At 51.1% G+C, this 23,916-nt stretch overlaps 1 protein-coding gene across 1 annotated transcript in view; it reads right to left on the bottom strand.

Moving 5' to 3' along the window:
• The window catches only part of MBD6 (methyl-CpG binding domain protein 6), a 31,559-nt gene that overhangs the window by 3,176 nt on the left and 4,467 nt on the right, over window positions 1-23,916 (bottom strand). Inside the window, exons 2-12 of the mRNA XM_083486422.1 lie at window positions 22,982-23,131; window positions 21,998-22,134; window positions 21,343-21,445; window positions 17,319-17,484; window positions 14,512-15,774; window positions 6,243-6,781; window positions 5,155-5,296; window positions 4,041-4,222; window positions 2,569-3,060; window positions 1,698-1,747; window positions 1,513-1,588 (exon numbers count right to left, since the gene is read on the bottom strand). Coding sequence (XP_083342548.1) covers window positions 1,513-1,588; window positions 1,698-1,747; window positions 2,569-3,060; window positions 4,041-4,222; window positions 5,155-5,296; window positions 6,243-6,781; window positions 14,512-15,774; window positions 17,319-17,484; window positions 21,343-21,445; window positions 21,998-22,110 — 3,126 coding nt within the window. The 5' untranslated portion in view covers window positions 22,111-22,134; window positions 22,982-23,131. The remainder of the gene's footprint in view (window positions 1-1,512; window positions 1,589-1,697; window positions 1,748-2,568; window positions 3,061-4,040; window positions 4,223-5,154; window positions 5,297-6,242; window positions 6,782-14,511; window positions 15,775-17,318; window positions 17,485-21,342; window positions 21,446-21,997; window positions 22,135-22,981; window positions 23,132-23,916) is intronic.

Raw genomic sequence — 23,916 nt, 5'->3', positions numbered from 1 at the left:
TCATGTTCTAAGCTGCCATAAGCACTTTCAAAAAGTGACATGGAAATGTTTTAAACAAAGAATAAAATCACCAGGGCATGGGAGTGATAATGTAAAATTGTAGTCAAAATAAAAAAAATCCTTCCAGTAGCACCTTAAAGACCAACTAAGTTAGTTCTTGGTATGAGCTTTCGTGTGCATGCACACTTCTTCAGATACACACCTTGGTATGAGCTTTCGTGTGCATGCACACTTCTTCAGATACACACTGTATTTTGACTATGGCAGACCAACACGGCTACCTATCTGTAACTGGAACCGTAAAATTGTAGGACACCTTTTAAGTCTTCAATTTTAGATGAATTTGCATTGCCTTTTCTCTGGTTGTTTTGTTTTTTGCTCATCTCCAAAATGTAGAAAGCTTTTTGATCAATTGTTTATTTTAAACTGAAAACACAGAAATCCTGATGAAGCCAATGGACACCAGAAGCCAGACTCTTCCATTTGCGGCACAATCAGATCCACACAGTGTATTGATGTTTTTGCTTTTCAGCGACAGTAACTGCTTTAAAGGAAATGATTATCTGAAGACATAAATTGTGGCAATGAAGTGGGGGGTGGCCACTTGTGAATTGCCCCAGAATAGGAAAGGCATCACCCTCACTGCCAAACAAAAAGGGGGGGGGGACAAAAGAGGGCACATATTTATGCAAAAAAAATGCAGGTGCTGATAAATATGTACCAATGCTAATTTAGGAACTACTGTTATTGAAACAGAAATGCATCTTGTCAGGGTGGGAAAGACTGTGACCATGTGAGCTGTGTGTGCCTGCTCAGTCAGCTGTCCAGGTGCCAACCTTCCATGGGCAATTTCAATGCGATTATCTTCTAGAAAATCCTGTTAGAAGAAGCCTCCTTACAGTTTCTCATCTTTAAACTGGCCTTGGACCAGGCCGCCCTTCACCCAGAGGACTGACCTCTGTAAGGCAGGACACATGGCTGCGCCACAATGAAGCCACAGGGGAGCGGCAAGAGGAAGACCCGGGGTTAGTTTGACAGAATACAGGCCATTGCCTGCCCCTGTGTGTAGCAGGGATGGTGGCTGAGAGAGGCTTCTCTGCTCTATTATGCCTCCTTGGTGCCACCCAGTGGTGTTTCACTGTGGGCCAAAAGGTCTATCATGCTCTAGGACCCAGGGAGCAGCTTGGAGGAACCCTCGCTGGCCGCCTGTGACCTTGAGAAGCACTTGGCCGATAAAATAGTTTGCCTCTGCTCTGACTTGGGTGCCACGCAGGGTGCGTGAGGTGGTGACTTGTGGTTGCTCCCTTGGGTTCTCTTTCACCCCAAGCAGTTGGTTGAGTCTTTGCGACCTACAGATGTGGAGGCTTGGAGAAGTGCATGGTTAACCCTTTCCCGCTAGGTGTTGGGCTGTGTGTCCAGGCACATGGGAGGAGGGAGAAAGCAGCCTTGCTGCAAGACAGATTAGTGCCTACCACTCTGAAGGAGGTGGCATTGGGGTGGGGTGGCACTTACCAATGGGCTGGGCCCTGGATCAGCACTGGGACCCCGGATCCGTGTAGCTTCAGGTCGGGCGCTGGGCCGGGCACCACTGCAAAAAAAACAAGGGTGGATTAAAGAGAAGGAAGAAGCTTTCAGTGGCCCCCAACCTTGCTCAACTTCTGCCATGAGCCCCATCCTTTCTGGGACATGGTCCTCACCTGCTTTTTCTCCTCCGGCCACGTCGGGCTGGTCGCCTTCCAGGAGGGCCCTGCAAGAAGGATGGCTGGAAGGTGAGCATCGGCATCTCCTCCCCCTCCGCCTGCTCCCAGCGTCCTTGGAGCCACCCATTTGCCCACTCATCTCCACCCACTTTGTCCATCTTCCAATCCTTGGACTCCTCAGGACCATTATGCAAAGGCCACTTTGAATATCCCACAAGGCTCATGTGCTCCCCTGACCTCTTCCTACCAAGCGGCCCTGAAGAGCTCTGTCAATTTTAGTTTCATAACAAGCTAACTTCAAACTCACTGACTTATTAAACTGGTCTGTCTTTTAAAAACCAGAACCCCCAGTTTGAATGTAATGCTAAGCTGAGATAAAAGTCAGACTTGATGGACACCCTCTTCCTGGCTATGCAAGGGTGTCGGGTGTGTGAGTGTCAGTGCGCAAACCCAATGCTTCACTCAGACTTGTGTGAAGCTCCCTAGCAGCCTCACTGAACACTGTTGCTGCTCAGCCTGGAACAGGCCCTTCATAGCCAATGCAGAAGCAAGGGCTCAAACCAGAGGCATTCCCTGTACTGAAAACAGCAGCATTAGAAGTGCGTTGGTGCACAAAGCCCTCGGGTCTACCTAGTCCAGCATGTGGTGTCCAACTCAGATGGCCAGCAATATGGATGGGTAGATGTCCATCATGGTGGAGCCATCCCATTTGTCCGCAGCGTCAGGAAAGCAGGAGACAGCTTGCCTCTGAATAGCAAGGGGGCCTTGAAGCCGTGCTCCCTCCCCCACCCCTTAGCCAAGTCAGGGTGGAGCCCATTTCCCAGTCACCCCCTACTCCCTGTCCCCCTTGTTTCGGCACCTGACGTACCTTTATCTCCTGGACAGCAAAAGGGCCCGCTTGGCTTTCAGCACTGCTGGCCGCCATCTCCCCGTTGCAGCGCCAGGCAGGATGGGACGGGTGCCCTGCGCCCAAGTCGGGAAGCTGGCCGTTGAAGTGCCGCCTGCCCCTGCCCCGCCCGCCCCCTCGCCGTCCAGACTTGCCGCCCCGCCCCGGCCCCCGAGAGAGGCTGCTGCCGGAGTCTCCGTTCAGGTCTTCCGTGCCACGGCGGGGCCGCTTGAGCGGGGAGCGCGAGCTGCTGGCCTCCTGCCCCAGGGGGGTCTCCTGCTGTCCTTGCCTGGCTGGCTCGAGGGCTCTGGGCGGCTCTAAGGCACTTGTAGGGGCAGCGTCCGTGCAAGGGGGGGGCAACGCAGTGTTGTGGCCTGGCTCCGTCTCTGCTGCAGGGCCCCCGCTGGCCAAGGCTGGGGCTGGGGCTTCACTCGGTTGCACGGACTTCTCTGGGACGCCAAAGCCGGAGCTCAGCTGGCAGAAAGAGACAAGACAGCGGAGGAAATCCGTCAGAACTGTGCAAAGACTGCTTCTCCGAAAGCGTATTTAAATTCACTTCTGCTGAGTCCATTAAAGCTGGCCTCGGTATTCAAAACATGCGTCTTTTCAGCAACACCCTGTGTTACTATTTCTTTCCCAAAGTCCAGCGGTGGGGAACCTGTGGTGTTCCAGAAGATGTTGGACTCCAACTCACATCAACCCCGGCCGTTGGTCATGCTGGCTGGGGCTGATGGGAGCTGGAGTCCAGCAGCACCCAGGGCGTGTCTGCCCCTGCTCCCTATTTTCCTGCTTCCATTGCTCATCTCACCTTGCTTCTTTTTAATCCTTCGCCATCCCAGTGAACCAGCCTATTGGAGAGTGTTGGGCTTTGACTAAGGAGATCCAGGGTCTAATCCCCACTCTGGCCTAAAATACATGTTACATGTAAACACACATGAACAAGAGCCCAGGAAAACCCTATCCTGATGGGTGGCAACTCCCCACCCCCCTCACACTTCTGATCACCCTTACCGAAATCAGCTTTTCTTCTAAAACAGCTGTTGACTACTGTCAATTATGTACAGCACTCACTCTTCACCTCACAGAGTTGTGAGGATGCTACCAGGAAGTAAGTGTGTGTGTGTGTGTGTGAGAGAGAGAGAGAGAGAGAAAGAGAGAGAGAGAGGGTGTGTGTGTGTGTGTGTGTGTGTGTGTCTGTGTGTGTGTGTGTGCACGCACAACTTGGTGAAAAGCTGCAATTTTTAAAAATGTCAAGCATAACACTCCTAACCCATCCTATAACATTCCAAAATAACCCAAATACAGCAAAGTAATCAATGCTAATGCAGCATATTTGTGTACATTTGTGAGTTTAAAAACACTCACAAGCATTTCCCCCAAGTACTGAATCTGGGGGGTTTCTGAACGCTGCCTTGCCCTTGGAAGCCGGATGCAGCCCTCGGCTCTCCACTTACTTGCAAGCTCTGGAGGAGGCAGGCCAGGGGGTTGGAGGCGGCCAGTAGGGGCAGCTGCCCTTGGAAAAGCTGGAGTCCCAGTGGCCCTTGCAGGCTGGGTGGCAGAAGCGGCTGCTGGGCCTGGAGAAGAGGGCTTCCAATCAACGAGGGGCCGGAGCCTGGGTTCAGCCCTGACAGGTCACCTACATGGTGGAGAGAAGGAGGCCAGGCTGTGAACAATGTCACTCTCACACAACCGTCCCCAGGGGTGCTCCAAGGTGCCTCACTGCAAGAGCTGTAACAGCGCCTGTTTTCGTATGTTCTCTTCCCCCACCCAATATATACTGACTAAAGGGAACAGGATTGCTCCTCCAAAAGGGGGAAAGGGACTTCTACGTATACACCTGCTGTCAGCTGCAGTGGAATAATTTAGACAAGTGCACAGAGCTCTTCCATACTTCCGCTGAACACACAGGCTTCAAGGGCTTTCAAATACTTCTGGAATCCAAAGCCTGAAAACGTGAGAGCCCAAAACACCCCATCTTTTTTTGAGGGGGATCCTGTTCCCCTCAATATCTTGCTGGACTACAGCTCCCATCATCCCTGATCCTAGGCCATGCTGAGAGGGGCTGATGGGAATTGGAGTCCAAACTTCTGGAGGGCCTGAGTTGCCCAGCCTTGGATCAAGAGGGAGAATGCAAGTAAACAGAAGTCAGAGGGGTGTTTCCCCATCACCACCTCAATTTGCTGACTGGGTGACCTTGGCCACAGGTTTTTTTACTGTCAGCTTGGCTCCTTTCATGGTTTCTGTTGCCGGGGGGCGGATGGGGGGGGTGACCAGACCCTATGTGGAGCATTAATGAATGCATAGTATCAGTGGCTGTGATTCCTTTTCAACTAGAGGCCCAAATAATAAACCAGAATGGGTGGAAGGGCTGGCAACACAAAGCTGTAAAGGCAGGACTGTTTCTTTCTGCCGAGACACAACTACACCCAGGCCCTGTTCAATCCCAGTCCCACCGATTCAGACACGTTAGTATGTGGCTGCAGCTCCTGCTAGCCCCCCCCCCCTCCGCACCTTAATGGCTTCACCTTCCTTGGAGTTGACCCTGCAGAAAGAAGGGGTTTAACTCACCCAGAAGTGTGGTGCTCAGCAGCGGGTTCACAAGCTGAGGCATCAGGGGATGCAGCCGCCCTGAGGTGCTGGGGGCGCCCTCAGTAGTCGTCGATGTTGCGCTGGTGGAGGTAGGTGCCACAGGAGTGCCAGCCAGGCCAGTCTGGGGCGGAAGAAGCAGCGGAGGGTGAGGGGGGAGCCAAGGGGCAGGGCAAGACCAGCAGCTGATTTGGGGAGAGCGCCTGAAGCCTGGTGCTATGGCTCAGTGCTGCCGCACCCCACCCTCTGCAGAATTTCTGTTTTTTTAGAGCAGCCGTGCTTGCTCCTATCTGTGCAATATGGCAGGTCAGCTGAGCCGTCAAATGTCGATCTCATTCTTCATTATTAATTCCTTGCATTCCATAACACTACAGCATGACCAAGGAATGAGACCCAGACACAGGGCACTAGGAGCAAAGCGGGCATGAAGCTCCCAGTCCCACGTGTATCTTGGAGAGCCCTTCGCTTTCTAGCCCCTCACTAGGGAGTAAATGCCTGTCTCCCTGCTTTCGATGCTGCACTTCGGTATTACACTTTGGGATGCTATTTTGGTGAGGGCAGAGCTCTGCCTCCCATCCCCTGACACTGGATGTCCTAGCAATGATTGGCAGGGATTCTGTGGGCAGAGTTGCACTGCACCCCTCTACAGTATTTGAGGGATACAGAATCACTCCACCTCCACCCACATGGCGATGGACAAATTATGGAAACTCCTTGGGCTATGGATGCTGTTTATGGGCCTCTGCAAAGAGGCACCGTATAAAATAATAACTGTCCCATCATTAGCTTAAAAGAGAGACAGAAAACATTGCTTTTCAGGTATGTGCAAGCCCCATGCTTCCTGCGGCTGTCATCTCCTCCTCCCACCTGCTTTCCATCTGTGACCACATTGCACAAGGCCCCTTTAAGTGTTCTGAGCCTGGCTGGTATTCACTAAATACAGTTCCTTCCATTCCACCCTCCCTCCTCCCCAGTGCCCTGTGAGAGGAGAAGCTGCACCTGTACAACTTTTACCTTCCTCTTAAAAGGAACAAACAGCCCCCGGCAAACCCCGCCTACAGTTTTCTTACCTGTGGGGGGCCTGGCCCAGGGTCAGAAGGGCCTAGGCTGGTCGCCAGCAGTGCTGAGTTTAAAGCTAGGACAGCTGGAGAGGTGGAAAGTGCTGGGAAGAGCAAGGGCTGCAGAGTTTCATGGAGGCTGCTGAAGGGCTCCAGCAGGGGCTCCGTGGCGGCTGCCTCCCTCTCCACCTCGCAGGTCGCCTCTGGCAGCCCCAGCAGCGATGCCAGGAGTCCGCTGGGTTGGTGCAGCAAATCTAGGCTGGGCAGCACCAGAGGCAGCAAGGGCTGCCCCTCGGGGTCCCCTTGCAGGTTCAGGGGGGGCAGTGGCGTCTCTGGGCCCAGCGTCAGCGAGAAGGGGAAGGAGCCCAGTGGGAGCAGCCCGGGAGGTAGAGCATTCCCAAAAGGCAGCGCCTGCTCCTGTGCCAGGAAGGGGAAGGGGTCGGGGCCCGAGGCCACAGGGCAGCCCAGGCCCCCGCCTTCCATTGCACTGGTGGGGACAGGGCTGGCTGCCGGCGGGGCTTTGGGAGTCAGAGGTGAAGCGGAACTGGCACCTAGAAAGGGACAAGAAAGGCACAGACATTGAGGAAGAGCAACGCGGCGCCTCAAGGACTCCCCCCCCCAATACACTGTTCCATGCTTGCCCCTTCCCAGAAGGGCTTGTTCAGAAGAGGCCCACGAGAGGCCTGGTTTCCATGTATGCTCAGAAGGTGATCCTGCTGAGCTGAACGGAAGTTATTCCTTCGTTAAGCACGTGCAGGACTGCAGCCTTAATTCGCCACCTTCTTTGCAGTTGTGTGGCAGGCAAAATTCAACAGAGGATGCTTATCTCAGCATGGAGCTGCCTGCACCTCTACATTTTTTGCCATGCAATTATTTCAGGCTCAAGAGACTTGTGTCCTCCCCACCAACCCATGGAATTATAATAATCCTGCTTGTGAGGCATCAGATAGCCAGTCTGGCAATGAAGTCTTCTGTGACACTGCAGAGCACCTCCTGAGACACCACCATCCAGCCACTCAGTTCTGTTCGGCTCCCCATTAGGGTAGCCAGCCTTTAAACTTGCCCCTTAACAGCAGTCTGATCTGTATACATCAGCAAGCGGCAAGGTTCATCTCCCAGCTCAGAAAAGTCCCGCTGCTAATTGGAGTCACCGTGGTACAGAGCAGTGATGGGGAATCAGTCGTCTTCCGGATGTTCTTGGACTCCAATTCCCATCAGCCCCAGTCAGAATGATTAATGGTCAGGGATGATGGGAGTTATAGTCCAGCAACATTTGGAGGCCTCCACTTCCTACACCTGGTAGGGTGGATAGGAAAGCTACATCACAGCCATGAGTTTAAATCAAACCTCTCTATACTCATAATGGCATTCAGGGCAGCAGCCCCTGCAATAGAGAGCCCCCGCCCCGTGGAAGTGAGGGAGGCAAGCGCCAACATTGGACAGATTTCAGCATGAAAACATTTTCATTTCAAGAATTTCTGGAAGGTTAATTTTACATGGTCTCCTTTTAATACGCTACTGATTTATTTATGATGAATATCATTCTGTATTTTATTCTACTGTAAATCACTTAGAAATCTTTGAGTATAGGTGATTCATATAAATATTTCGAACAAAATAAATAGTGTGCTGAGCTTTGCTCTGAGCTGGTCAGCATCTCTCAGCCTAACCTGCTTCACAGGGTTATCGTGACGATAACATGGCCTGGAAGGGCCACCATGTACTTCATTCTGAGCTCCTTGGGTAAAGGGTGGGATAAAAAGTGTAACAAAGAATTTCTACAACTCAGAATTTTTTCTGCAGCTGGATGCTGGATTTTCTGCAGCTAAATGCGGATAATTTATTTGATGTTCATCTTCTTTAAAGAGCAAAGTAAAGGAGCAGGTGAGGCTGTTATTTTCCTGGTTAGCTGACACCACTGGACTCTTCCTGGCTCTTTTGCTAGCACTTGCACCATGCTCCACCTACAAGATGATGAACATCAAATAATTCTCAGCCTCCATCACAGCTCAGCTGCAGAAAAATACAAGGCTTTGTTTCTGGCTGGCTTCTACGCCAGGTATAGGATGAAGATGAAGTGGGTGCAGTGGAAGACAGGAGGGGCAGTGTACTTTGTGTCATGGGAGGGGCCACAGCACAATGGCAGAGAACATATTCCACATGTAGAAAGCCCCAGGCTCAGTCCCTGCCACTTTCCCAGACAGGGCTGGGAAAGTGCCGTATCCAGACCCTAAGAGCAATGAAAAATGCCGTCCTCACTAAATTCCGTCTTCTGCACATCTATTAGGCATGCAGGGTCTCTCCCCCCTCCTTTGCACCTGGTTACTCTTATTGACGCTCCTCTTAATACAACATCTGCCGCACAGCTGTGCAGAGGCAGCAATAGCCAGTTCCTTGGCTGGACAAGCAAATCTGTTCCGTGAGCCAGAAGGGCTCTGCCTTTATGGAAGCGCTGCTGACGGCTACGGAGAAGGAAAGGAAAGATTGCCCACTGCTAGCACCCAAGGTGTGCAAACCGCCTTCTGCACATTGCTGTGCTTTCTTGGTAGCATCCACCTGTGTGGCTTTTTTTGCCATGATGGGAGGGATCCCTGATGCTAACATGCTTTGCTGCCAAGTTCTGGGAATCAGTGGTGATGCCCACTGGGACTGCTGGGGTGGAAGCAAGGCAGCCCAACAGCTGGTAGAGCCGATGACAGGCAGAGACAGCTAATGCCAGTGTGTCTTCATCCTCCCTGCAAGAGCAACACTGAGATGGAGGAGGCTAGCAGGCAGAGCCACGCCCTAAACTGGATAGGCCAGAGTGAGGTGGGTGGGGCAGCACCCCATTTGCCCTCCACTGCCATGAACCTTTCTTCTTCTTCTTGATGCTAAATAGCAGACATGAAGGAACCTCTATCAGAATGTGGTCTGCAGAGTGAGGAAGGCAAGAGGTTAACTGATGTTAACCGATCACCCAGGGTGATCCTGCTGAATAAATCCCCCCTTCCTTGCAAAGCTACTAAGTGCCTCGGGAGGGATTCTCCCTGTGCAGGGAAGGGTTAGAGTCTGTAGTCCAGACTGGGGGAAACCCACCTGCTAGTTAGAGCCGTGTGGCAGAATTTGCATGGATGGTTGATGTAAACATGGAGTTTGGGCCGGAGGCATGAGCTCCAGGTGAAAAAGGGAAGCATCCTGGCTGACTGGTAGAGTATCTGCTTTGCATGCAGAAGGTCCTGGCATCTCTTGGGAGGCCCAGAATGTTCCCAGTCTGCAACCCTGGCAGGACACTGGCAGGCAGCATGCAGACAGGTCTTAGCTAGAGGGACCAGGGATCTGCTTTAGTATAAGGGAGCTTCCCCTGTTCCTAGCAGCACTGGTGAAAGGAGGTAGCAGAAAGTACAAATACAGAAATGGGGAATATGTGACCCTTGGGATGTTAAGGACTCCCATCAGTCCAGCCAGCGATCAGGAATGATGGGAGTCACCTGGGGGGCTGCGGCCTCTGCCCCTCCCAATAACCTCCCTAATGTAAGGTAGAGGAACAGTTTGCAAGTGAGGGAAACCACCATTTCTGGGCAATGTTTCCAGAATATTGATTGGAAAGAGTACTAACTTTTTTCTTTTACCAGAGATAAGTACAGGGGCTCAGGCCTACAGGGGAGCCCTGTTTTCTGCCATGAAAGACATCCCTGATCCTTTATGATTATGTAAATAGTAGCACCAATGTGCATGTTGCTTCACAGAGTGTATGAGAACCGGTCCCTGCCCCAGTGATCTTACTCTAAAATTCAAGAGAGGAGAAGACAAGAAGGGCAAGGGAGGCGGGGGGGGGGATTGTGATTCTAATTCTGAATTCTAAATCTGCGAGAGTTTTGGTGCTGAGGGAAAGTCCATGGGTTCCTTTTGCCATCTTTTCATTATTACCTCAAAGCTCATATTTATTCCTGCCTTGCAGGAGGTTGGACTAGATGACCACTGAGATCCCTTCCAACTGTACAATTCTATAAGCTATTTCTGTGAAGAAGGGCACTGGGGTCAAAGTGAAGCTCAGAAAAATCATTGTGTAAAACCACGATGTGTCTTGCTGTTTGTGACATGCTCTTTAAAAGGCCAAGGGTAGAAGGGAGTGGGCAGTGCCAAGTAGCCAGGGCTGAAGGGGGGAGAAAATGTGGGTCTGTGTCGGACCAGACTGACAGTACTAGCAAGACTTCTGCCGACATCAGTGGAAGACAACCTTCCTGCCTCTCTAGCAGAGAGAGAGGCACTCACACGTTTCCCCGCTTCTTTCTCCACAGTGTCTGAAAACACCCTGCTTGCTTAGTTTCTCTTTTGTACTCAAAAGACTGTGCATTCATTATGCAAGCAATACTTCCAGCTGCCTTAGGGAGGCTGCAAGCAGGGCCATGACACTGGTTCTGCTGAGGGACCTGAACACTTTCCATCCCAGCTGGTCATTATAAAGCAGGTGTGGGGAATCTGGGGGCCAGGCTTGAATGCACTCCTCCTGGTCTCTCTATCTGGTGCTTGGAAGCACACAACTACCCCAGCCATCTCTCCCCTCCCCAGGCCACCCCCCTCCCTAACCCTGCTTGGAACCCTCCTTGACTGTTTCCCCCTGACTAGAATCTGCCAAGGAACTCTGATAATGCCTCTGGTGTATCTGGGTGGAGGAAACAGGGGTGTGTGGAGAAATTAGCCTACTGCACAGAGATAGATGCACATTAGTTGTTCTGCTCCCCATCTCAATTATTATGAATTCTCCTATTTAAAAACTGAGGGCTGGCTTTGCTTCCTTGCCCCTTGCTCTTCCCTATCCATTCCCCCCCCCCCTTTTGTGTCACTTATTTTAGGTTGTAAGCCTGCAGGAAGGGACTGCCTTGTTTTCATAGACTGTACATAAACTGCTCTTGGAGCTTGTTCAGCTGAAGAGTCAGGTAAAGATTAAATAAACGGATAAAAGAATACCAGTCCAGATTATGTGTCCATACAGCCCACGTTGTCTATCCTGGCTAGCGATTGCTCTCCAGGGTCTCAGGAAGAGGTCTTCAACATCCCCTGATATCTGATTTTCTTTTTCTTTTTAACTGGAGGTGCCAGAGAGTTAATCTGGGGCATTCTTCATGCAAACTATGTCCTCTATCCCTGAATTATGGCCCCACCCTAAGTAAAAAGGCAGCAAATTTTTCTAGGCACCGGCTAGAAGCAAACAGCCTTGTGAGCTTTGAGGCAATCCAGTCACCAGACCCAAATTTTTAGGCAGAAACAGCTACTGGGCATCTGGATTTTTTGTAAACCCCCCCCCCCATGTATAAAAGCTCAGGGCCACAGTAACTGTGTGGACAGAAGGCATGTGGTGTGTCCCCACACAGGTTTGGTTTTTACCGCAAATCTAGCTGGATTAGTGGAAGGGAGTTTAACCTTTTCCCTACAGGCCAGTTTCCTGATCCAAGTGCGCCCTGTGCTGCTTTTCTTGCTGTGGAAAACAGAAATCCAGTATATACACAATGCAAAACAGCTGGTGAGGTGGGGGGCTGATTTTGATCAGGAAAACTGTCTGAGGGAAAAGGTTAAGCACCTTTCTGCACCACCGCTGCTCCGATCAGACGCAGAGCCACCTGCAACCCCATTTAAGTAAGAACAAAAAAATGCCAAGCCTGGTTTGGCCCTGAGAAATAGAAGCTAGCATGATACTAGTTACTAGATGTTGACTGAGGCAAGGCTTGACGGAGGGGAACATTCTCGCTTGCTGTTCACACACAGCGAGGCTGTAATCCCAATGCACTTATACTGAGGAATAAGCCACATCTGAAATAGCAGGGCTTGCTTCTGAGCAAACCTGAGCTGCCTACCACTACCCTACAACAGCTGCTGAGGGTGGAAAGGCTGCGGCCAAGTAGCATAGCTCAACGCAAGTGAGCTAAGCCTGGGGGACTTCCGGGTTAGCGCCACTGGCAATGGTGGATTTCCTCTGATCTGGAGGAATCCGCTCCGTGAAAATCAGGGTCTGGACCGCCACGGCGAGGCGGAGACCCATCAAAAACCACAGGCGGGAGAAGCCTGTGGACCTGGGATTCAGCTGGCACTTTTTGCGCCTCCCCTACTTGCGGGGAAACCCGGCTACGGGGATCCGGAGCGACGTGGGGTGAGCGGCGCGGTGCTTCGAATCGATTGCTCTTTTCACAGAGTGAAGCCGCATTGCTGTTGTCGGAGAGCGCTGACTTTTTTCCTGTGGACAATTGGACTCTAAACAAGTACCCGTGAGTAGAATGGAAAATTGGATTATTAAACTTCGTAATTTGGCATCGGAGCGGGAAGGTCTAAACAGGAAGTGCGCCTTCCGCTTTTGTAAATAGCTTGAAGCAAAGACATCGCAAGCTAAAGTCTGGAAAGTTATCTGTAAAGGACTAAATTTCCATCGGTTAAAACTACAAAAACCCCCTTGGAAGCAGGAGAAGAGGGGGGAAATCTTAAATTGTTCAAGCCTGCAGGAGAAGGGAGTAAAGAAAGATAAATTTCTATCGTCTTGAACCTGGGAACGGGCTGTCAAAGATAGACGTTTTGGGAAAGTTCACTGACTGTGAATAATAACGTATGTTGACAGATAGTCAAATAAGAGAAACATATTGACTCCAATGTTTCCTTTTGCACTAAAAAGGAACAAAGATTTGAAAAATAAAAGCAATTTTGTTGCTGGATCTGCTTGTAAAAGGATGGATACAAATAGAAATTGTTTCCTCTAGAGGGAGCTTTTGAACCGTTGTTGGAGTGGACCTGGGGAACTCTACAGCTGTAGAGATTAAGGATCGTGAGAAACAGACATTGACCTTGGACAAGAATGTTGACACAGGAAGCCTTAGTGTCTGCTTTGTGCAGGACAAGTGCTTTGTTGGAGCAGCTTCATGCGAAGATGGATTTGATGACTACTGCAATTGATAATTTCGGTCAAACAGTGAACACTGATATAGAACTTGCTCAAGAATTGACCCAGGAATCTGCCCTGACAGGGCAAGCCGCGGAGAAGACAAAGGAGGAGGTTGTTGTTGAACCTCAAGTAATACAAGTTGAGAGACATGTGGCCTTGCAGGAACATAAGCTGTCGTTTCTGATGACTGAATCTGGAGTGAGTCAGACTTGGAGAGACGGAGTCCTGTCGGGACTGGAGATGGCAAGTTGGTCATATCCTCCTATGCAGGGATGTCCTGACTCTTGGGATTTGGTTTTGGGCCAGGAGGAGATTGGAGTGGTCAAGGCCCTCAACTTTGGAGGGACATTGAAGTATGCTTTGGAATATTTTTTGGATTTTAGTGCTAACTATGGAGAACGGGCTGACCGGTCGAGAAGGTTGTTCCTCCGAGATCTACTCCTCAGAGACAAAGGAAGGAAACTAAGTACAAGACCAGCAGAAGACAAAGTAAAGTGCAGGTACAACTATGAAGAAGATCTGCAGAAGGGACATGGAAAAGAATTAAGAGCCTCGGGCATAAGATCACCAGGTTGATGGACTAGATGGAACAGACAGAAAGGACTGACAGAACCCGAGACCAGGAAGAAGAGACAGTGGGTGAAGATTGGCAGAAAGTTTAAAAATTCATTTAGAGAAATATTGGAAAATTAATGACTGTTAGGAAAATCTTGGAATGAAACTATTAGGCTTTAGTAGAAATGTTATAAGGAGTTATGTATAAAGAAGTTTTTAAGTTCTAAGGGTTTTTTTATGGTAAGATAAGGCTAAAATAAATTAAGACAACTAAAGGGCAGAATACAGTGAAAGATGGAGATCATTAATAATTAGAATACAAAAAAGGGAGGTGTGAGGAGGTCGATGAAACAAGTTAATGAAGATAAGGATATGGGAATATTGGATTTGTTTTTAAATTTATTCTTTTGCTCTCGTTTTTGATTTTAGTGTATTGTATGTTTTGTACTTTTTATTCTCTTTTTACTGATTTGTATTGTTTAATCTCTTTTTTCTTGCTTTTTCTTTTTTTATGTAACTTTAAATTCCCAATAAATATTTTTTTAAAAAAAGAGCTAAGCCTGGGGTTCAGCCTGAACGTGCTGAACTACAATTCCCATCCTCTTGGCCATGCTGACTGGGGCTGATGGGAGTTATAGTTCCACAACATCTGGAGGGCCACCGGTTTCCCCATACTCAGGAAGGAGACATATAGCAGACACCTCCCTGCCTCCAGGGGTGAGTCCCCCCCCCCCCCGTCTTTCCAGCCCTCAGAGGTGGGGTGGCGGGGAAGGAGTTTGCCTCTGTGAAGGGCACCACCCACCTACAGACGCACGGACCTACCTGGGGTGCCGTGTGATCCGAGTGGGGAGGCAGGCGGTTTTGGCTGTGGGGGGCTCCCTGAGATCTGTTCAGAAGAGGCCGAGGCCAGCTGGCCAAAGAGGCTGAGGAGCTGGCTGTTGAAGTCCTGGAAGGAGGGCAAAGGGCTGGGGCTGTCGCCAGCGGGGGTCGGGGGCACCGGCGGGAGGCCTGGGGCGGCCAGTGAGCTCACGGGGGGAGCGAGCAGGCTGAGCAGGGACGAGAGCGGCTGAGCCGGAGCCCCGGAGCTGGGGGGTCCATTCTTGGCCTCCCCTGCCGGCAGCTGGTCCCGAGGCCGGGGGTGTCGGGTCGGCGTCTCCTCCGGATGGGCGAGCCCCCCCGCCTGCCCCGCCGAGTGGGAGTCCTTGAGCAGGCGCAGGACGGTGGGTGAGCGGCGCTGCCGCCTGGGCGCTCGCCCGCCCACCATGGACAGTAGCAAGCGGCTGGGTAAAGTGCTGGCAGCCAGCTCGTCGGGACGCCCCCTGCTGGCCAGCTGGGCCTTGGCGGCTGCACTCAACAAGCTGCTGGCTGGGAAGGAGCCTGGGCCCTGAGGGTGGAGCAGCAGCAGGCTGGGCGGTCCTTTGCCTTCCGGGGCAACACCTAAGGGCACTGAGGGCAGGTTATTGCTGCTTTGGTTGGTTAAGGCATTGGCTGGGGCCGCTGCGTCCAAGCCGGGGGGCCTGGCAGCTGGGCGGTGTCCAGAGAGGCCCTGCTCCGAGGAAGCTGAGGAGTGCCGAGAGCGCTGCGGGGACGGCTCGGCGCTGCCTGCCGGCGATGAAATGGAGGAGAGGGTGGTGGGGGCGGGGGAGCCTGTGGTGCTGGCCTGAGACCCCAGAGGCACCGGCCGGCTGCTCCAGGGGCCGCCCTCCTGGCTGGACGCCGCCTCATCTGGCGGGGGGAAGAGGAGGCAGCTGGAAGGGTAGGGCCGGGACAGCGTGTCTGGGAGGGCCTTGCTGGGCAGGAAGGGCCCCCCCACAGCACTCAGTTCAGTTGGGAAGGACGGCCGGGTGTTGCCATTGGTGGTGGCAGGCAGGCGGCCTGGGAAGACATCCCCAAAGAGAGTGTTGTGGTGGCGGGGGAAAGTGGAGCTCGGGCTGGACCAGGTGTTGCCATAGCGATCCGAGGGGCACTGCTGGTAGAGTTCAGGGCCCTTCGCCAGGGTGGTGGAGGCTTTGCTGGGAAGCATCTGCTGTGGGCGACTGCTGGGCCCTGGTGTAGTTGGGTGAGGCAGCTGGGTCAAGCTGGGCCCTGGAAAAAAGCAACAGATGCAAAAGGAAATCACTGCAAAAGCAAACTGCACGGGCCTAAGCAAAGTTAATATTTCAGGGTTTTTTAAAATATATACTTTCTAAACCACTATCTTTGCATTAACTAATGATGATGGCAATGCAAGTGATGACTCTGGTGGTACTGGATGATGTGGAGCAGATACAGAAGACAAAAGTCACCAGATGCAAAAAAAAATTAATGTTTAAGATAAAGCTGATGTCAAATACATTTGAGACGTTCCTAATTCTTCCTTGGGGATGTTGTTCAGCAGTTATATTGGCATTGCCCAAATCTGTGCTGTCTGAAGCATAATTTTTCTCACTGTTGAGGTACATGTGACTTCATATTACTTGTAGTGTGAAAGGATAAAAGTTATATCCCACTTGAGGAGTATCCACAGTGTTAGTTGTTTTTCTTTTCATGTTTCTTTTACTTTAAAGGTAAAGGTAAAGGGACCCTTGACCGTTAGGTCCAGTCGCGGACAACTCTGGGCGCTCATCTCGCTTTACAGGCTGAGGGAGCCGGCGTTTGTCCACAGACAGCTTCTGGGTCATGTGGGCAGCATGACTAAGCCGCTTCTGGTGAACGAGAGCAGCGCATGGAAACGCCGTTTACCTTCCCGCTGGAGCGGTACCTATTTATCTACTTGCACTTTGATGTGCTTTCGAACTGCTAGGTTGGCAGGAGCTGGGACCGAGCAACGGGAGCTCACCCCGTTGCGGGGATTCGAACCGCCGACCTTCTGATCGGTAAGCCCTAGGCTCAGTGGTTTAGACCACAGCGCCACCCATGTCCCATCTTTTACTTTACATAATCTCAATTATCGAGCAACAATAAACATAACATACAAATAATTAGAGGGCCATTCCCCTTGTGTCTCTATAGGGTCGTTCACACATTACACTGAATATTTGTACAGGGTGTTTGGACACATGTGCACGTGCTTGTGTGAAAAGAGTGTACACTTGCTGATTTGTACAGCTCAACTGCTGTGGACACAGGTATACAAACTGCACACTCACAGAATATTACACGCAAATAACTTTATGAGCGTACAGATTTAATATTTGTGTACACAGGTTGAATTTGATGTGTGAGCACCCATTTAAGCAGGTCTCCTAAATGGAAAAAGTAAAGGTAAAGGGACCCCTGACCATTAGGTCCAGTTGCAGACGACTCTGGGGTTGCGGCGCTCATCTCGCTTTATTGGCCAAGGGAGCCGGCGTACAGCTTCCGGGTCATGTGGCCAGCATGACTAAGCCGCTTCTGGCGAACCAGAGCAGCACACGGAAACGCCGTTTACCTTCCCGCCAGAGCGGTACCTATTTATCTACTTGCACTTTGACGTGCTAGGTTGGCAGGAATGGAATGCAAATGGAAAAAGCCCAGAGCAAATGACTCACACAGGGGTTGAATAGGCTGGCTGGCTAAGCCAATTCCCAGTCCCTAGCACTGGCCAGGTTTACAGTGCTACTGAAAAGAACAGTGAAGGAATATGGCCCCGTGCGGGAGAACACAGTTACCTGGCCCCAGGTGTGGCAGGCTCAGGGGTCCATGGCTCTCCATGCTGCGGTACAGCGTGGCCATAGCCACAATTTTCCGCCGGTGGTTGCACAGCTTGGTCATGTCCTCGTCGCCCTTGCTTCCTTCACTCCCTGTCACCATTGCTGCTGGGTCGAAGTTGAAAACCTAACCATGACGGGGTGGGAAGAAAATACTTATAAACAGGAGGGCACCTGACCAGTCCAGGGGAACGAGGTGATAAAAAGAGACTGCAGTGGGAGTCAGGCCATTTCTTGTGGTCCAAGTTAGAGTCAGTGTGGTGTAGTGGTTAGAGCACTGGACTAAAACCCGGGAGACCAGGGTTCAAATCCCCTCAGCCAGGAAGCTCACTGCATGACCCTGGGCCAGTCACTGTCTCTCTGCCTGACCTACCTCAGTGCTATTTTTCTAGAAAAAGAGGTGCCAGAACTCACCATAAACGCCTCCCTCGTTCTTTTAGAATGGCAATAGTGCCCACCTGAGAGGTGCTGGAACCCACCTTAAGAGGCCCAGCATGGCCTAGTTGTCAGGAATGATGGGGTTTGTGGTCAATCAGTGCCTGAAGAGCCAAAGGTGCCCCAACCCTGTTTTAAACCCACCCTTCCTCCAAGGAACTCACAGAGGAGCATATGTGGTTCTGCCCTCTGCACTACAACCTGGGCGTGGGGAGTTAGGCTGAAATTTTGAATGACCCGAGGATACCCAGTGAGCTTTGTGGTTGAGCAGGGATCTGAATCCTGCCTTCTCCAGTCCAATGCAGCACACTAATGATGACTGTTACCTTAATGACCCCATAATGCAAACTTGCGCTGATTCTTTCACTAATTCTTCTCCACATACAGTGGTGCCCTGCAAGACGAATGCCTCGCAAGACGGAAAACCCACTAGACGAAAGAGTTTTCCGTTTTGGAGGTGCTTCGCAAAACAAATTTCCTATGGGCTTGCTTCGCAAGACGAAAATGTCTTGCGAGTTCCTGCGGGTTTTTTTCCCTTTTGCCCCCCTTTTTCCCAAGCCGCTAAGCCGCTTATCAGCTGATCCTAAGCCGCTAAGCCGCTTAACAGTTGATCCGCTAAGCCGCTTATCAGCTGATCCGCTAAGCCGCTTAACAGCTGATCCGCTAAGCCGCTTATCAGCTGATCCGCTAAGCCGCTAAACCGCTTATCAGCTGATCCGCTAAGCCCGCTAAGCCGCTAATAGCACTAATCCGCTAATGGGCTTGCTTCGCAAGACGAAAAAACCGCAAGACGAAGAGACTCGCGGAACGGATTCTTTTCGTCTTGCGAGGCACCACTGTACAGTCATCCTTAAAGCAAGAAACTAGAATGGAGGGTCATCCCAATGGGTGGAAAGCAGCTGACCTTCAGAGAAAAACAGACGCCCACAAAGCTCCAACCTAAATTCTGCACCAGCGGAGACTGAATCCTGAAACCTGAATAAACTGTGCAAATCAAATCAATGTGCATACAGTTTGCACAATTAATTCTGTCTGTTAGCCCTGGGAGAGGGGGACAAGCAAAGAGCCACGGAGAACACTTAAGCAATGGCCCTCCTCACAACCCTCTGACCTCTTAGTCATCTCCCCTCTGCCTTCTTTCTCCAAACACCGTTCACATATTTTCAAACGTTTCTTTGCATCAAAAAGGACTAGTACAGTAGTGCCTCGCAAGACGAAAATAATCCATTCCGCGAGTCTCTTCCTCTAGCGGTTTTTTCGTCTTGCGAAGCAACCCTATTAGCGGCTTAGCGGATTAGCGCTATTAGCGGTTCAGCGGCTATTGAAGGCTTAGCGGCTTAGCGGCTAAAAGGCTATTAGCGGCTTAGCGGCTTAGCAAAAGGGGGGGAAAGCGAAAAAAAATCGGAACACTCGCAAGCCCATAGGGAAACAAGCCCATAGGGAAATTCGTCTTGCGAAGCAGCTCAAAAACGGAAAACCCTTTCGTCTAGCAGGTTTTCCGTCTTGCGAGGCATTTGTCTTGCGGGGCACCACCGTACCTTGTTCTTTAAAAAAACGAAAGCTGAGATTCTTAGGATGCCAAAGGCAGGCTGATTTCCACATGTGTGTGGTGTGCTTGCTCACAAGGGGAATACAAACAGCTCTGGTTACAACTGGTTACAACCCATGCAGCAGGTGGCTCTGTCCAGCCACAAAGGAGAAGAAACAATGGACTATCGGGTCATCTAGCTCAATATTATCTACGCTGGCTGTGGTTAAGGTCTCTCGGTTCAGCCCTGAGGATGTCTGAAAGGCAGGTGCTCTGCCTGCTGAGCTACGGCCCTTTCCCTTCCTGCAAAGGCAACTTCCCTTGAAATGAACAGCAGCAGCATGTGTGCCAGGTGTGTCCTAGCAGGCCCTGGTCACACAGAGTGAATGTCAGCAAAAGGCCTGACTTGGGACTCTGTGTGAAGCACCCTGGAGCATCCCTATTCCCCCCCCAGAATCTTCTGCAACATGCAGAGGTTCTTTGGCAAATGACAGCCGACTCGGAACAGGTTTCCCTGAGGTGGAGAGCTGGAAAGCCCCTGCACTGTGAAGAGCTAGGAATGTGCTGTTGGCAGAAGGGAGCCCTGGATGCACTGCCAGCTTCTGCTGCTGCTGAATGACAAGATCTGACCCCAACCAAGCCACACACACACACACACTTTCTGTTCCTTTCCAAAATAGCTACTGGTGCTTAGTGTGGTGAACATGTCCCCGCTCACGGATCTAGCATGCTGCTCTTCAAATTAAAGGGCAGAATTTGGCAGAACTGTAGAGGGTCAGACCTTTTTCTAGCCTGAGGATCACAGAGCTGGAATGCCCAAGCCAAACAGGGCAGCACCCACCTCTACAGCAGAAAACTCTCTCTTGTATGTACTCTCTGCAAGCTGTATTCTGCAGCCTTGAGATATTGTGCAGATTGAGCCAATCTGCCTTTTTTCTCGTTTTGCCTTATTTAGTCTTCCCATAGGGAGCAGCAAGGAATCGTAGGATGCCGGAGCCCCGTCCTTAGACCAGTAGAAATCTTATCCCACAGCCCCCCTTCTCCCGGTTTCTGTGAATCAACCAGGCTTTGCTCTCATACGTTTAAATGTGCCTTTGCAACACCAAAGGCTAGAAACTTCCTTTAAAAAGGCAGGAAATCTTTAGGAAAGTGAATGCCACATCCAGCAATTCTTTTCAGCACTTGTGCAAAATTGCAGCATGCACACAACACTCCCCATATTTAATTCCCTGTAATCTACCTCCACTGTCAGAGGCAGGATGCTGGGAATAATAGCAAGTGGGAAGAGGGCTGTTGCACTCAGGTCCTACTCGTGAGCTTCTCACAGGCTTATGGTTGGCCACTGTGAGGATGTTGCACTAGATGGGCTGGTTTTCTGTATCCAGTTTCTGGGGCTAAATTACAAAGCTGTGGAATGAGCTGCCACAAAGAGGTGCACTCTGCAGAAAGCAAGAACAGTAATGGTGGTAGTGCTGGGCTGGTGGCCCTTTGCGAGTCTAGGGTTCCCAGCAAATGACCAACTCTCCCGTTTTCTGGAACGAGGCCTGGCCACTAGCGGAAGAAGGGCCATGGCTCAGTGGTGCAACAGGTGCTTTGCATGCAAAAGGTCTGAGGTTCAAGCCTTGTCATCTCCAGGTCAAGTTGGCAACCTTCCCATCTCAGAAAGCTCTGAAGAGCCCCTGCCAATCGGTGCAGAGGACACTGAGCTAGATTGGGCCCATGGGCTGACTCGGTGTAACACAGGCTTCCTCAACCTCGGCCCTCCGGGTGCTTTTGGCCCACAACTCCCATGATCCCTAGCTAGCAGCACCAGTGGTCAGGGATGATGGGAATTGTAGTCTCAAAACATCTGGAGGGCCGAGTTTGAGGAAGCCTGGTGTAACACATCCTCCAAAATTCCTACTGTCAACCTTTGTTCTCCTTTTCTTATTCTCACTACTTGGACAAAGGTTGAAAACCTCCAGGCCAGAGTCCACTGCTGGTGGCAAGCACAGTTGTGGTTCTCTCTCCCAAGTTCTGTACCTTATGCATGTTGAGGGGACACTCCAGGCCACACTTGCATGTGCCGTCCGCCAGCAGGTATGCACGAGTCTGCTCCAACGAAGCCAGGCTTGTGCCGCTGGGACTATGGGGGGAGAGAGAAAGAAAGAAAGAAAGAAAGAAAGAAAGAAAGAAAGAAAGAAAGAAAGAAAGAAAGAAAGAAAGAAAGACGTGTCAGGGGACTTAGTACACCAGGGGGACGAACAAGAAGCTCGCCATTGGCATCCATCTGTCTCCAGAGACAATGGAGTCCACCTCCGAGGGTGAAGTGAAAGTGTTGTGTTAGAAGCACCAAAGGATGCAAGTCTGGACGCTGTGTATGGGGCTCCTGGGCTGCCCAGACGACAAGACCCCCCTCTCAGCCTCACTGATGTGGTCCAAAGGAAAGCAGAGCAATACATTTGGCACCAGCTTGGCTGCAGGAGTTGCAGGAAGGAGGCATACAAAGCGCTATCCAAGTGTCTTAGGGACTCCACTCTGGATTTGTGTAGGGTTTACTCCATAGCCCCTTCTTCTCCTGAAGATATCCCACAAGGCTGTGCAGGTTTAGGATCAGAGTTCCCTTCTCCTAGATGGGCTGCCTTCCCAGCTGGATGAACCCCATCTGCCCCAACTCCGGATATAATGCCAGGCTTACCTGATATAGCGCACTCCACCCTCTTCCACCATGCGCTGCCAGCCCACGGGCACAGGTGTGACTGCCAGGCGCCCACCTCGATCCACAACAGAGCAATCATCGCCGCCATTCATTGTGCTCCCTCAGCACTTGGGCACCTGAAAAAACCCAGAGGGTCACCAAGATGGCAGGCACAACCACCTTGCCTGGAGAGGGGTGGGGAAGGAAGGAGGGAGGGAGGGAGGGAGGGAGGGAGGGAGGGCATGTAACCCAGTTGCAAACTTCTCAGGCCAACCCTAGTTGCACAGGCCATGAATGGCAAGTCCTGATAGAATGGAGCCTACTTTGGTCTAGGGACTTTAGCTGCCTCTGGAGAATTGTCAGCCACCCTAGAAAATGTAACATCAGATTTTGCATAATCACCTCAAAGCCCCCCAACACACACACACACACACACACACACACACCTACCTCCCTGGTGGACATTTTGGAAAAACGAAAACAGATAGACATTGATTCTTTGCTAGCTTGAAAAGCTCTAGAAAAGAACCAAGCTACGCCATCAGCAGAACCACACAGCAGAGTGTTTGCAGGGCTGTACCACTACAGTTTGCATGTGGAGGAATCACTGCACAGAGGGTTTGGAGGGCGGCACTTTTTGCTTCATTTTTAAACACAGGGGAGCATTAAGAAACCCTTGACTTCCCCTACTACCACTTGCCATCTGAAGTGATACAGTCCCACAGGGACTCTGCTACATGATTCTTTTCAACACAGAGATCAGCCTTTAGAATGAGGAAAGGAGGTGATAGCAGGGTGTCTGAGGTGAATCGGGGAGTCAGGCGCTGCATTCCCCAAGCCCCCACTGTCTGTCTGTTTCCTCTGCCCCCTCCCAACACTCCCTGGGCAGCTCTGACCTACTAAACTCCACCAGGAGGGAGCCGTGAAACGGCAAACAGCTGGCTGATCCTTTAATCCCAGATCTGCTCTGCCGATGGCTCCTACCTGCTCATGGCTGCAAACCTCACGGCAGGCGGCGTTAAGAGTGGGCACGATCCCTTCAGGCACTCATAGCCCAGCAGTCTCTCTTGTGGGGTCCGGGTGGGGTCCAGTGCAGCGAGCTCACACCCACTCTGCGGCCACGCTAGCCTACACCTGGAACGGAAGGAAGACATTGTTATGCCATCACTAAGGGGGAGAGAGAAAGGAGATTCCCCACAGCCTTCCCCAAGGTATTTGCTAAAGACAAAGACAATGCTCAAGACCTGCCTATTTCACCAGGGCCCTTGTCAGGTCAGCAAAACCCCTCATTAAGCTCAGAGTTGAGGCACACTTAATTACCGTATTTTTTGCTCTATAAGACTCACTTTTTCCCTCCTAAAAAGTAAGGGGAAATGTGTGTGCGTCTTATGGAGGGAATGCAGGCTGCGCAGCTATCCCAGAAGCCAGAACAGCAAGAGGGATTGCTGACTTCACTGCACAGCGATCCCTCTTGCTCTTCTGGCTTCTGAGATTCAGAATATTTTTTTTCCTGTTCTCCTCCTCCAAAAACTAGGTGTGTCTTGTGGTCTGGTGCATCTTATAGAGCGAAAAATACGGTATTTTGTGCTGCAGAAGGTAGTCAAGCAAAAACTTCACCTGTAAAACATAACGCACCCGATCACATCCTGGTCAACTCATTGCTAATCATCCTGGAGTTAAGACAACAACAGCCCACCCACCCCTGGTTTTGAAATCCCAGTTGCTATGGTGGATTAGGATTTCAACTTCACCCACCTCGTAAAGAATGGGAGAATGCGGACACCCTCTTCCCACTCTGACTGCAAGTACAAGAGACTGGTTGAAAGGGTATAAAGGGAAGCGAAGCCGTGTAAAACCCTGGAGAACCCATGTGGAGATCCATCTTTGTCCACCTGACATCCATCCCTCTCTCCTGGCAA

Source organism: Podarcis liolepis (assembly GCF_965112155.1).
Source record: "Podarcis liolepis genome assembly, chromosome: 2".
In the NCBI taxonomy this organism is placed as follows: domain Eukaryota; kingdom Metazoa; phylum Chordata; class Lepidosauria; order Squamata; family Lacertidae; genus Podarcis; species Podarcis liolepis.
Note: the sequence above shows the minus strand (reverse complement) of the source record. Positions and strands in the feature narration are given on the sequence as shown.